The sequence below is a fragment of the Passer montanus genome, unplaced genomic scaffold (genome assembly GCF_014805655.1).
Source record: "Passer montanus isolate IOZ18808 unplaced genomic scaffold, ASM1480565v1 scaffold57, whole genome shotgun sequence".
Taxonomy (NCBI): Eukaryota; Metazoa; Chordata; class Aves; order Passeriformes; family Passeridae; genus Passer; species Passer montanus.
In genome coordinates this window covers 5058478-5071893 of record NW_024370705.1, presented here as the reverse complement: position 1 = coordinate 5071893, position 13416 = coordinate 5058478, and the positions used below count along the sequence as shown (strand labels likewise).

At 45.6% G+C, this 13416-nt stretch overlaps 1 protein-coding gene across 1 annotated transcript in view; it reads left to right on the top strand.

Moving 5' to 3' along the window:
- The window catches only part of MED13L (mediator complex subunit 13L), a 92486-nt gene that overhangs the window by 52609 nt on the left and 26461 nt on the right, over positions 1-13416 (top strand). Inside the window, exons 8-14 of the mRNA XM_039725798.1 lie at positions 5-109; positions 2346-3074; positions 3732-3954; positions 4381-4486; positions 5025-5149; positions 6312-6411; positions 9935-10155. Coding sequence (XP_039581732.1) covers positions 5-109; positions 2346-3074; positions 3732-3954; positions 4381-4486; positions 5025-5149; positions 6312-6411; positions 9935-10155 — 1609 coding nt within the window. The remainder of the gene's footprint in view (positions 1-4; positions 110-2345; positions 3075-3731; positions 3955-4380; positions 4487-5024; positions 5150-6311; positions 6412-9934; positions 10156-13416) is intronic.

Here is a 13416-nt window from a genome sequence, read left to right as displayed (position 1 = left end):
TCAGGAGGAATCAAATTACAGCTGCAAATTTGGAGGAGGAAGTTCCTAACAATAGTGTTTCATGGGATTTTGTGGATCCAGTCCAAAGAGTCAGTTGTTCTTGTTCCAGGTGAGCTTTGAAGAGAATAACCATTTGTCATATTGTGAGAGCCCTGCTTAATTCAGGCAGAGGTACACTTACAGAAGGGAGTTATCTCAGCTTTACCTGAGACAAGAGGAAATTGTAATATCAAACCTGTGATCACATTTGGGGGATGAATCTGCATCTCAGCCCGCTGTCACTTGCAGGAGCCAGTCCAAGTGGAAAAACCATGGTGCTGGGGCCAGGATTACTCCAACAGTTCCCATTCATAAGGAACTCATCCTGCAGCTTTTCAGAGCTGTAACCTTTGGTTGGGTGGTTAAGGCTTGTGGTGAAGAGGGTGGGATCTTCCTAAGTTTGTGATCATCCTGATATTTGGAGGAAGAGGGGAAACATCCCTACAAATCACTTCATGTTCTTCTGGTCAATCTGCCATGGCACCAATCCCACACAAGAGAATATTAAACCTTTGCAGCCTGGTCACCCTCTGTCACTGGATCAGAAAGAATTCACAGCTCACTCACACAAACACTTTAGGAGGTTATTAAAGTTATCTGTCATCTTTGGGTGGTTAGAATTCCAGAACTCCTCACTCAGGAAAGGCAAACCATCATCACCAATATGCTTAACCATTAAAACTATCAGAGAGATGTTTCAGGGCTAGAAAAAGCCCCCAGTTTGCAGTGAAGTAGTCCTGTGAAACACTTCTACTGAAATTCCAATTCCCAAGGTCACCATCTACTTGTAAGATAGGTGATAAAGCACCTTGACCAAAAGAAGTTACTCCTTAAGGATGCAGTTCTTCTTTGTGTGGTCAGAGGAAGGGATGAAGGGACTGTGCATCCTACAAGGGTGGAATGATCAACCTGGAGACTCCCTGCTCTATCCCAAGTGAGAGGATGCTTTCTGCAGCTCTTCCACCCTGATTATACACATTGGCTGTATTTATATACTCAAGAATTTGGAATAGATAAATGTTTTGTCAGAATGCCAAGTGTTTCCTGTGGGAATCTGAGGTCCAGCTTTGCCTGGAAAGCATGGGGATCAGCAGTGGGAGCCTGGTTCTATGGATAGGTTCAGCTGCACTTGTAATTTCACACTGTCTGTTCTTCCCTCCAGTGATAACTGCATCATGCTGGAGTTGGTGAACACAGCAGCTGGGAAATGGAAATATTATCCTTAAAATGAAGGCAGTACCTGATTTCAAATAGCAATAAGTACTTTCTGTGTAGCTGCAGAACCTGAGCAGCTACTGGCATGTAGAAATTGTTTTAGTCATTTCTGTGCCCATTCCATGTACTGGCTAAATGTAGGATATTATCTAAGATCTGGAGTCTCAAAGGGCTGTCTGGTACTCAGCATCAAATTCAGTCTCCTGCAGACCCAGCTTGGTGTGTGAGGAGCAGAATGTCTGAAATAATTCTCTGCAGTCACTTAAAATACGGTGAATGATGGAGAATTAAGGCAATGAAATGTTACAAGAACATGCTTAAGGCAAATCTCCAGTTACCAGGGCATTAGCTGCACATTAGGGTGATTGCAGACACAGACCATCTGCTGCTGCAGGGAATCTGCAGCGTGTCCTGGGAACAGCAAAGCCCTGCAGAAAGCTGGGATAACCCCACACAGCCTGGATGCTTCCAGGGAACAGGGACAGGGTTGGGTGTCTCCAGTGTAGCCCACTTCACTTGTGATCATGTAAGTTATCTTTTTAAGTAGAAAGCACATTACACGTTTTGAAATGGGTTTTTGTTGTCCTATTGTTGTTCATAAAATAGGGATGGAGTGATTCATTTTGATATGGTGTTTATTTTTAAACAGGTTTCAATGTTAAGCACAAACACATCTTTCAGTTTCTGTTTAGCTTAATAAAATCAAATAAACAGCTAAACAAAAAGCCCTAAACAAAAACAAAATAAAAACAGTAAAAGTATGGGCAGAATTGTATTCCTGTTGTCATATCCTTAGGAATCATCATCAGTATGATGAACATACTTTTTAGCAGGACCTGAAACCCTGAAATTCAGTCCTGTGCTTCTCAGTCTCAAAGATAATGGATACAAAGTCAGAAAAGCCATATGAAGCCAGTAATAAGATTGTATGTTACTGCATTATTTTGTAAAAAATATTTATTCAAACTTCCTCCATCAGGCAGAAATTAAAAGCCTGTTAAAAGATGAGGAGCAGACAGGAGGTTTTTCAGTGCTGTTCTTTGAGGTGTAGCTGCCCGGAGCACGCAGTGAGTGTTTCTCCTCCTCCCCAGGCACAAGGTGTTCAAGCAGCGCTGCGCCGGCGCCGCGGGCCGGCCGCCCACGCTGCCCCAGCCCGGCTTCGCCGTGGGCACGGCCGCGGCCTCGGCTCTGCCCCCTCCTGCCTCCTCAAAGCACAAAACCACCGAGCGGCAGGACAAGGGAGAGAAACTGCAAAAAAGGCCCCTGATGCCATTCCACCATCGGCCCTCGGTGACTGAAGAGCTATGCATGGAGCAGGACGCGGCCGGGCAGAAGCTGGGCCTGGCCGGGATGGAGTCCGCGCTGGAAGTGCCCAGTTCCAGGAAATACGAGAAGCCGCTCCCGCTGTCTGCTAGAAATCCAAGCAAGCAGATTAATATGAATCCTATGGATTCACCCCATTCCCCCACTTCCCCTCTGCCTCCCACCCTGAGCCCCCAGCCCAGAGGTCAGGAGGCAGAGAACCTGGACCCCCCTTCCGTTCCTGTGAACCCAGCACTCTACGGCAGCGGGCTGGAGCTGCAGCCGCTGCCCAGCTTAGATGACAGGACAGTCCTGGTGGGACAGAGGTTACCTCTGATGGCAGAGGTCAGTGAGACAGCCTTGTACTGTGGCATAACTCAGAGCAACGAGGCCGTGGACATGTGGAGGACCTATAGTGTCCCTTCGAGTGACGACCCCGAGTTCCGGCCGCCGGAGCTGCCGTGTGAGAGGTATGATGGCAGGATGGAGATCAACCCCGACAGCACTGCACTGAAAAGGTGAGAGAGCACTCTGAACTGGGCACCTGGGCAGTTCTAATCATCACTGAACTCTAATTTCTGCTTTTCAACTGGGAAAGGCTAAGGCTTCACCATCACAGCTGCTGCAGACAGCGCTAAATAGTTAAATAGAAAGAATCTAATGCAGGATGCTTGCCTTTTCTGTATCTGGCTTTCTGTTGGACACCACAAGAACTGATCAGTCTCTTTGTAACCTATTTTTGTGTTTTATGCTAGCCTAAAAATTACTGTAGCATTCTGATAGTGCATTTTAAAAAATGCACCAGAGAGAGTAGTTAATGAAACTGTTTAGGAAAAATTAATTGAGGAAGAGTTATTGAGTTAAAAGACTATTGGGTTTGATAATTACAATGGAGTTTGCTAGGCTGAAAAGGGTTTCAGCCTGAAAAGGCTAGACTTCAAAGTGTTTTCATTTATACAGTGACAAAATTGATTCTTTTTTCATTGTCCCAAAGTAGGTCTTAATACAGTAAGGTATTTAATGTTTAAATGTATCCAATACATCCTTTATTTGAGGAAAAAACATTTCTACTTGATCAAGGGGGATGGTATGAGCCATGGGCTGTGTTTGTGTGACAGCTGCAGATCGTGCTGGTTTTGTTTCATGTTGGCCTTGCTTGTTTATTTTCACTTCAGGCTCTTAGCACAACCTAATAAACGGTTTAAAATTTTGGAAGAGCAGAAGCCAGTGCAGACCCTGAACTATCTTGACCCCTTGCCTCTACTACAACCCCCTGGAGAAGGCTGGGGAGACACCAGTGATCCTTACACCTTTGAAGATGGAGACATCAAGTACAGTTTCACTGTCAATAAAAAATGCAAACTTGGGGCTGAGAAAGATCCATTGAAAAAGAACAAGGTAAGGTGTAAATCCAGTTTTTGGCATTAATGGTCTCATAGGATTTACCCTGTAGCACAGTGTTTGCTCTACAGCTCTCTGGAAGACAAAAGTCTGTTTCACAAAATAAAATCAGACATGTATATATATATATTTTTTTAAATTATTTTATATTATCACCTGCATGATGCTTCTTATGTATCTTATCCTTTATGGAGCTGTTTTGGTGTTTGGCTGTGCAAGCAAACATTCTAAAAGATGTTTTTTCCTGGAGAATTTGAGGTGGTTAATTGCTTGGACTGGCTGTCAGAGTTCAATGATGTCCATGGAATCCTTTGTAAATCTCATATTTAACTCAGATCCCTGAGTCTGGTTGGACACAGGAAAACATTTGTTCTTACATAGCTTAAATTCATAGCCATGAAATCTCTTTGTTTTTTTGTATAGTCAGAAGATGGGATTGGTTCCAAGGAAATCCCACCACCGGGCCATTCCACACCAGTTCCTGATGGAAAAGATGCCATGTCCATTTTCAGTTCTGCTCCTAAGACTGGTGAGTTACAGCTCTTTGATTCAGTCTGCAAAGCAAAAGTACCTATATGCCATAACATCTGGAGGGAAAAATCACATCTGAACTTCTGTCTGTAACATCAGCGCTACAGACAGCTCCCAAGGTGGAAAAAACTTGATTTTCCTTGTCCTTTTTATAAAAACAATGCTATATTTTTTAGAATATTAAATGAGCAGCAGCAGCTCCTTCCTTGTTTCTCGGCTGACCCTCGGTGGTCGCTGCTCAGCCTGCAAGGCTCCAGCAGAGCAGAGGGCTCAGTGCTGTGGGGCAGAGGTGCTGCTGTGCTTCTGCCCGTGCCCCGTTTCCCTGCCTGTGCCCCGTTTCCCTGCCCGTGCCCCGTTTCCCTGCCCGTGCCCTGTTTCTGTGCCCGTGCCCCGTTTCCCTGCCCGTGTCCCGTTGCCCTGCCGGTGCTCCGTTTCCGTGCCCCATTTCCCTGCCCGTGCCCCATTTCCCTGCCCGTGCCCCGTTGCCCTGCCCGTGCCCAGTTTCCTGACTGTGCCATTTGCTCCCGGCGTGGCAGACCCGCGGCAGGACGGCGCTGCCGGCAGGGCCGGCTCCGGCAGCCTCACCCAGGTCACCGACCTGGCCCCGTCCCTGCACGACCTCGACAACATCTTCGACAACTCCGACGAGGATGAGCTTGGGGTGAGTCCTTGTGGGGATGAGTGTTCTGTAGGCCAAGAAACAGATTCCTAGTGGGAATGATTGTCCCTTATAGATGGGAGAGAGGGTTTCCAGGTAGGCAGGCTTGGATTTTAGCTAGGAAGGATTGCTGGCAAGGAGATCCCTCAGGAGATCTGTTCTCCATGGACAGGCTGTGAGGAGCTTCCACAGGGAGAGCCATGTAGTTGCTTTATAAATCCATTATATCTAGTTTTGTGTCCTGGACTTCCATCAGAATTATTTGTTTGAGAATTATGGTGGAAAAGATCCAAGTTTTATTAATTGGTGATGAGTTCTTTTACCTTGTCTGAGAACCTGCCCAAAGAAAAATAAATTCAACCTTACAGGATTCCAGTAATTCTCTGAGTCATGTTCCCTCATATTCCTCCAAGCACTTTATTTCAGTGCAAAGAGAAATAGTTGCTGCATGTTAGGAAATACAGAGAGAAATGCAGATTTATATCAGTTAGGAGGGGCAGTAAATTGCCTGGAAAGGCAAAGATTTGGATAGTCACTATCTTTAAGCATAATATAATACAACCATAATAATACAGAAGGTGGTCTTAAATTGACTGTTAGTAGATAACAGTGTTTAAAAGTCTTCTGCCTTATTCTTGGCAGGACTTTTATAAGTGCACCAATTTTCTTACTGTGGTTCCACACAAACTGTACTTCAGATGCCATGGCTAATATGCCAATCTACCAGAGGACTGTTCTGTCAAAATAAAAAACTACTTTATTCTCTGAAGTTGCCCTGGACAGCCCTAATGTTTTTCCTGTCTTAACATTTGTCTGTGTTGGGCTCACTCCGTGTCATATTCCCATTACTACCTTGGAGTAATCCAAACAAGGAAATAAATAGAGCAGTCACGTGCATTTCAGGCTCAGGGCTTATGATAACATTTTGAATATAATTTGTGTGTGTAGAGAACTATAAAAATGCATAGTTATATGTATGCATCAATTTATGTGGGGGATATAGACAGGCAAATATTTCTTTTTGTCTTTAGTGTTGAAAGAGGGGAAGAAATCCCGACTGGTTGGGGTCAGCAGGTGGGGTCAGCAGGTGGGGTCGGCGGGTGGGGTTGCTGAGCAGGGCGCTGGGAGGGGCTGTCTGTGCTGACTGCAGTGTTTGGTGTTGCAGGCCGTGTCCCCAGCCCTGCGCTCCTCCAAGCTGCCGGCAGCGGGCTCCGAGGAGCGGCCGCTGGGCAAGGACGGCCGGACTGCGGTGCCCTACCCTCCCAGTGAGTACAGGCTGCTCTGCCCACACCCACCTGGGCTCACTGCACAGCCTGCAGGGACACTGGGCTCACTGCACAGCCCAGCAGGGCCCTGGGCTCACTGCACAGCCCTGCAGGGCCCTGGGCTCACTGCACAGCCCTGCAGGACACTGGGCTCACTGCACACCCTGCAGGGACACTGGGCTCACTGCACAGCCCTGCAGGGCCCTGGGCTCACTGCACAGCCCTGCAGGACCCTGGGCTCACTGCACACCCTGCAGGGCCCTGGGCTCACTGCACAGCCTGCAGGGCCCTGGGCTCACTGCACACCCTGCAGGACACTGGGCTCACTGGGGGTGCTCCTGTGCTGCAGTTGCCAGGGTTTAATGGGGGCAGTGGTAATACAGACCTGGGTTTTTAATGAGCCTACTGATATGTGAGATACTCTCCTGTTGACATTGTTGTCTTAGTCTGGAACTATGGGAGAGATTTGTTACAAATCTTCCCTTGGAAGCTTTCCCTTCTCTTCTCTGCTCACTGTTGGGCACCTCCACCATTACCAAATCCCTCTTGAAGTATAAATCCTTCTACTTAACAAAATCGAATAATTTAAAACCATGGCCATGATGTCTTGGAGGAAAATTGCTTTGAACATTTGACAAATTAAAACTAAAATCACCTTCAGGGTTTAATCTGGGTTTGGAAGTGCATGATTAAAATCAAAGTGCTGGGTTCAAACTGGAGGCGTGGTGTGGACCTTTTATAGGTGGTTGTGGTAGTGATGCTTGTGCAGGCTCTGCACATGGACAAGGGAGGTTATGGGAGTGCAGGAAACTTCTGAAATGGTATGAAATTAGATTAAAACAACAGGGCTTTTTTTCTAAGGACAGTGCCAACAGCTGTTTGGCATAGTAACTTATACTCTGAGGTTTGTGGGCTCTGCTGCATTTCTTACACCTGACAGGATGGGACAGCTGTGGGGGGTGGGCTCTGCTCCCAGGGAACAGGGACAGGAGGAGAGGGAACAGCCTCAGCTGTGCCAGGGGAGGCTCAGGTTGGATATTGGGAAAATTCCTTCACTGAAAGGCTGGTAAAGCCCTGGCACAGCTGCCCAGGGCAGTGCTGCAGTCCCCGTCTCTGGATTTACCAGCCCTGGATGTGGCACCTGGGGCCTTGGCAGTGCTGGCAGTGGCTGGAGTCGATGGTCTCAGAGGGCTTTTCCTGAACACATCTCTGATTCTATTGGTGTAGGTGGCATTTCTCTTGAGATGAAGGAGAAATGGGTCTATGTTTGTGGGACAGGAGGAAGGTGAGAATTTTTGGTATAATAGTAACAAATCAAATTACAAATTACTTTGTGGTGAGAAGGAAGAGTGTTTGATTTCTGTGGCCACTATAAGCAGAAATCCAATCTCTCTGCAAATCATTCTTTAATGCCTTCTCATTAACTTCAGCTGGTAATGAGAACAAATTGAGGTGAAGAAAAAAAACCAGTCTGAAGGAGATGAGTCAGAGTTTTATGGACCCATAAAAGCTGTGCTGATTTACTCAAATGTAGAAGTCTGAAGTATACAGAGATTGGATTTTGACAGGTTTAGTTGATCCATAGCTTTTTAAAATATGCAAAGCTTTTTCAAGCATGACACACATGAAAATGAATGATGATAGTTGCCTGTTGCTGTAGGGTCGGGGGATTTTTTGTAATTAAACTTTTTTATGAATCTGCACTGCAGAATTTTGCTAAGTGGAGTGAGCTGGAGGTGAGAAAATGATGTAGTGTGAAGTTAAACAGATACACTCCACTTGTAGCCATGGCCTTGCCACCAGCTCTGGAGGCACAGCAATGTCTGTGGGGACTTGAAGTGCCTTGTACAGCATCATAAATTTCTGCTGGCCACCCTTCATTTTCACCTTTATCCCTGTCCCCTTCCAGTGCCTAAAGCACCTCTCTCTGCTGAGAAACAGAGGGAGCCAATCCAGCTGCCAGCCTGAACATTGTATTTCATACTGATGTTGGTGGTAAAGAGTTTCTTTGGTTATGCTGAACCTTTTTTTCAGCTTTAATTTATCCTGTAAAGATTAAGGGTTTTTAAATTCAGATACTGAGAGAGTGGAGACAAACGAATATGGACAGAGTGGGAATAATTCATAGCCTGTTGTTTACTCTGCTGCCCCAGATTGTGAAGGACTGGGTGCGGCAGGGACAGCTGTTACCAAAAGAACTGCATTTTGAGAGGACTGCCCCTATTTGAGTGGTGTCCCTTTGTCTAAAGAGTTCAGTAGCCTGGCTGTGTCATCTCTGAGCACAAAAGCATCCTATGCAAGGTTGGCTCTGTTAAGGTAGAATGGAGACACATCCTGAGGCTGCAGCATCCTAAACAAATGTACTGTTAGTGCAGGTATTCATGGTCCATAGATAATTCTAATCCCACCACTAATTTCTGCCTTTTTCTGTTTGTTTTTGAGAACAGTACTTGTTACCTGATTGGATTTCCACAACACAATGTTTATCAGTCAGAAACACATCTGTATTAATTTATGAATTTTCCATAATCTTTAGGCTGCAGATGTTACTGAGTATAAGAGTTCTTTGTGCCCCATCAGCTTGGGTATGGAAATGGGATTGGGCATTAAATCTGTCCAAAAAAGTATCTAAGAGGAGACACTTGTGGGAATTCACCCTTCTCTAATTATAGTGGTTAACCACTGATGGATCTGTCCTAATTCAAGTCAGGAAAAGAGAGCATTTATGCTGAATGTGACACAAAATAAGTATGGAAGCTGTAGCTGGAAGGAGAACATGCAAGACTTTGCTGTGATTTCTGTTTGATTGCATTACACTGTATAGAGCATCTCTGTTGGGCTTGGTTGTTCTGCTTAAAGAAGAAAAATGCACAATGGATGATTCCATTACATTCATTTCCTGATAAGTCATTTAGGAATCTTCCTGGCTTAATGTCTTGTGATGGAAAATGATAATTTTGTGGCTTCTCTGGCACTGGAACTTCGGGATGCCTGGCAGTCTGCTCCTGAGCAGAACTGCTTGTGTTTGTGGCAGGAGTTGTGTTGCCATGGACCAGACAAGGCTGCAGTGACTGAGTGGAGAAATCCAGCTCAGGGCACATGAATTCCAAAGGCCTCCTGGTTTAGGGCTAGGTCAGCTCTGGCAAAGGGAGGAAACTCCTCTGTGGCTTCTTAGAAACAGTCACTGGGGTGAGCTTGGTGTTAATGTCAATTCAGCTCTCCAGTTATGAAGGATTTATTAGTTGCTGGTAAACTGAGCATTTGTTTGTTCATCTACCAGGTTGTTGTTTCTGGTGAACAATAACCTTGCAGAATATCCCTAGGAATTTGGGGAATTTATCCCTAGGAGTTAACTTTTGCCCTACACTTACACTGCTGTCAGAACCCCAGTAAGTCTGGAGAAGCTTTCCTAGTTTTTAACTGATTAAATACGAGCTAGCATTGAATTGGTCTCTTCTATTTTATTGAATTTCCTTGAGAATTTGTATTTGAATGATTAACTGTATTATTTCATCCTCTTCAGCTGTGGCAGACCTCCAAAGGATGTTCCCAACACCACCCTCTTTAGAACAGCACCCTGCCTTCTCCCCAGTGATGAGTTACAAAGATGGAATAAGTTCAGAGACTGTGACTGCCTTGGGAATGATGGAGAGTCCTATGGTCAACATGGTTCCAACACAGCTGGCTGAGTTTAAAATGGAGGTGGAGGATGGATTAGGTAGCCCTAAACCTGAAGAAATCAAGGTAACATGCTAGAAATGTGGAATTTTTACAAACTGCTCTATGCACACTTGGATTTTTATAAACAAGTCTCATGTAGTGTGTGTAAATAAGAGCTAGCATTGAATTGGTCTCTTCTATTTTATTGAATTTCCTTGAGAATTTGTATTTGAATGATTAACTGTATTATTTCATCCTCTTCAGCTGTGGCAGACCTCCAAAGGATGTTCCCAACACCACCCTCTTTAGAACAGCACCCTGCCTTCTCCCCAGTGATGAGTTACAAAGATGGAATAAGTTCAGAGACTGTGACTGCCTTGGGAATGATGGAGAGTCCTATGGTCAACATGGTTCCAACACAGCTGGCTGAGTTTAAAATGGAGGTGGAGGATGGATTAGGTAGCCCTAAACCTGAAGAAATCAAGGTAACATGCTAGAAATGTGGAATTTTTACAAACTGCTCTATGCACACAGATTTTTATAAACAAGTCTCATGTAGTATGTATAGCAACTAACAAATATGAACTGGACCTGTGTAAAGAACTTGTCAGCCCTGGAGCTGGAAAAGTATTCTTCTCTAGTAGAAGAGCTTTTTAATTGTTTCTCTGATTTTATCTGTAGGCATTTTGTAATTTTATGTTTGTAATGGTTCCGGGTGTTCTCAGGAAACAAACAGTATTGTCTGTGAAATGAGCCCTGTGCCTAACAGAAAGAATGTCCATATCTGGGAAAACACCACACTTGTGGCTAAGTAGCTGTTCAATGATATATTCCTTTAGATAATTTCTCTAGGGCACCTTTGCTGTGCCCCCCTCCCTGCTGCCAGGCTGGCACACAGTGGGACAAAGTGGTGCATGTAGAAAGGCTGCCTTTATCTCTCTGAAATGTTCCTTTTTTGGTTAGGGTTGAAACTCTCTGAGAAAGCCCAGGGGTTGAACTTGCTCTGTTTCTTCTTCAGCTGATGTTACTTCACAAGTTTTAAGGCCAGATGGGACCATTCTTATCTGACTTTCTGTATAACACAGGTCAGGTAATGTCACCTAGTTCCTCCTCTCTCGAGTCCTGTAGTGTCTCAGTAAAGAGCTGTTTGTAGCTGGGGACTCTGGGTTCTTGTGACATCCCAGTGTGGCCATTTCTCCATAGCATCCCATGGAGGGACCCAGCATCAGCACTGATATACATTGGTTGTGTCATTGTTCCATCACAGGGTAAGAGCAGGGCACAAACCATTCTGCCTGTGTGTCCTGCATTACTGAACTTCTGGGCTGCCTTTTGTCACCTTTGTCAGAAGGTACTGCTGCCATATTTCCATGCATACAGCCTGAGGAGATAAAAAATGCACTTTTTGTGTGGAAATGCACAGCATGTTGTTCTGCAGCAAGCTGCTCTGTACACAGGGAATAAAAAGGGAGATGCCCACTCTAATTTTGGCTTCCTGGTAGTCCCCAGCCTTTGATTGTATAGCTTAATTCTTCTCCTTCAGACCCACTCTGTCCCTCCTGTGCCACAGCCTGTCCCTTCTGTTCCAGCAGCTGTCTCTCCCCCAGCACCACCTTCCCTCTCCTTTGTGCCCATGTTGAATTGATTGAGGGCTGATTTTAGGGGTCTGCATTGCTGAGCCAGGGACACACTTGCAGCTGCATGGACAAGAAGTGGCTGTGTGTTGGTGTGAGGATACTGATGGAAACCTTTGTTCAGTGTAAATGATGTGGTCAGCTGTCAACCAGGACATTTTCCTGCCAGCAGGATTAGCATCCCTCAGGCAGACTGCAAGGGAGGCTGTGGCAAATCCCACAGGGTGACTTCTTCCACAGGAGCTTTCAGTTTTGTCCCTGGGAGAGAAGGGAGTCCCTGTCCCTGGCAGGAAGCAGGACAGCGTGTGGGACAGCATTCCAGAGTTGTGCTCCCATGTTTTGGTGCCAGTCCAGTGTGTCCAGTCAGACCCCAGAATTCCCAGCTCATTCCCCTGCCAAGGGCTGAGCTGGCAGGGAGCTTGTCCCAGCAGTTCTGGGAGAAAGGGGCTTTGCAGATGTGGGAGGGAATTCCCAGTGTCCCTCCTGATGGCAGAAGCCAGCTGGACATCAGGACATGGGACGAGTCTGCTTTGGTACTGCCAGATCTCTCCTCCCTTCCTTCCTCCCTGAGCTCTCCCTTGGAGGCACACTGGGAAGAGGCACCTTCTCACTGTGGGCTCCAGGACAGTCTCCATTGCCCATCTTGAGCTGGTGCATTCACAAGTTGTTATGCCACTACAGGAGTTTGAAATAAGTTTTTTATAAGGTTTGTAAGACTTTGCCTTGCCACAGACCTTGCTGGTTTTTCTCTTCTGCTTCTGCAGTAAATTATCTAAGAATAGGATAACTTGGGCCTGGAAAAACAAAGTCTGTCTTGGAATTTGTTGCGCTGAAGGTTTTGGAGTGGGAGCAGACTTCAGGGCATCACTGATACCGAAGATATTTTAATCTCCCTCACAGCCATTACAGGAGTATTAAAATACTTACTTCAGTTCTGCCTGAGAACATTTCCAGCAGCACAACTGACTTGCTTCTGTGTGTGTCACACCTGCTCATACACACCAGTGGGGGAAACAAGCACTAAACCCATTGCTGATCATCCTGGGAGCATGGAAGTAGATTCCTTGTGCTGAGCATTCTGCAGCTGGAGATAGAAGTCCACACATTCCTCATCCCTCAGTGCTTGACAAGGTGCAAGGGAAAAAAATGCAAAGCTCTAACGAGATGTTAAATACTGAGACTGCTGTTACTGTTTTCATGCTGATTTTTACTTTGCTTAGTGCCTCAAGAGGACAAATTCTGTTCTCCTCAAAGAGCTGGAATAGCTCTAGAAACTCTGGCTGAAGTTCTCGTCGTCACTCTGTGCAAGGAAATGTGACAGTCTCTGCAAGCCCAGCTGGGCTGAACTTCATTGATAGTTAATACTGTGTTTGCTGGATTGTTTAGATATTTGTATATAATACTCATTGTAATGATTGGCATGTGCAAAGTGTGCACTGTTATTGCTAAAGTGATGTGAACCCCCACAGTGGGGGTTATTTAGAGGCTGCCTCAAGGCACCTCAGGGTTCCTCACACTGACAGCCTCTCCCCACTGTCAGTGCAAGAAGTCTTGCAAAGATCAATCTTTTAAGTGCCTAAATGAGGTGCTAAAAGTTAGGTAGTGTGAAAATTTCATAGTGCACTACTCATGTTTCAGGCACAGCTTGTCTGAAATGAGCCTGATCCAATTGTGAAGCCTCCTGCCATAAAGCTGTGTAGCATCTTGGGAT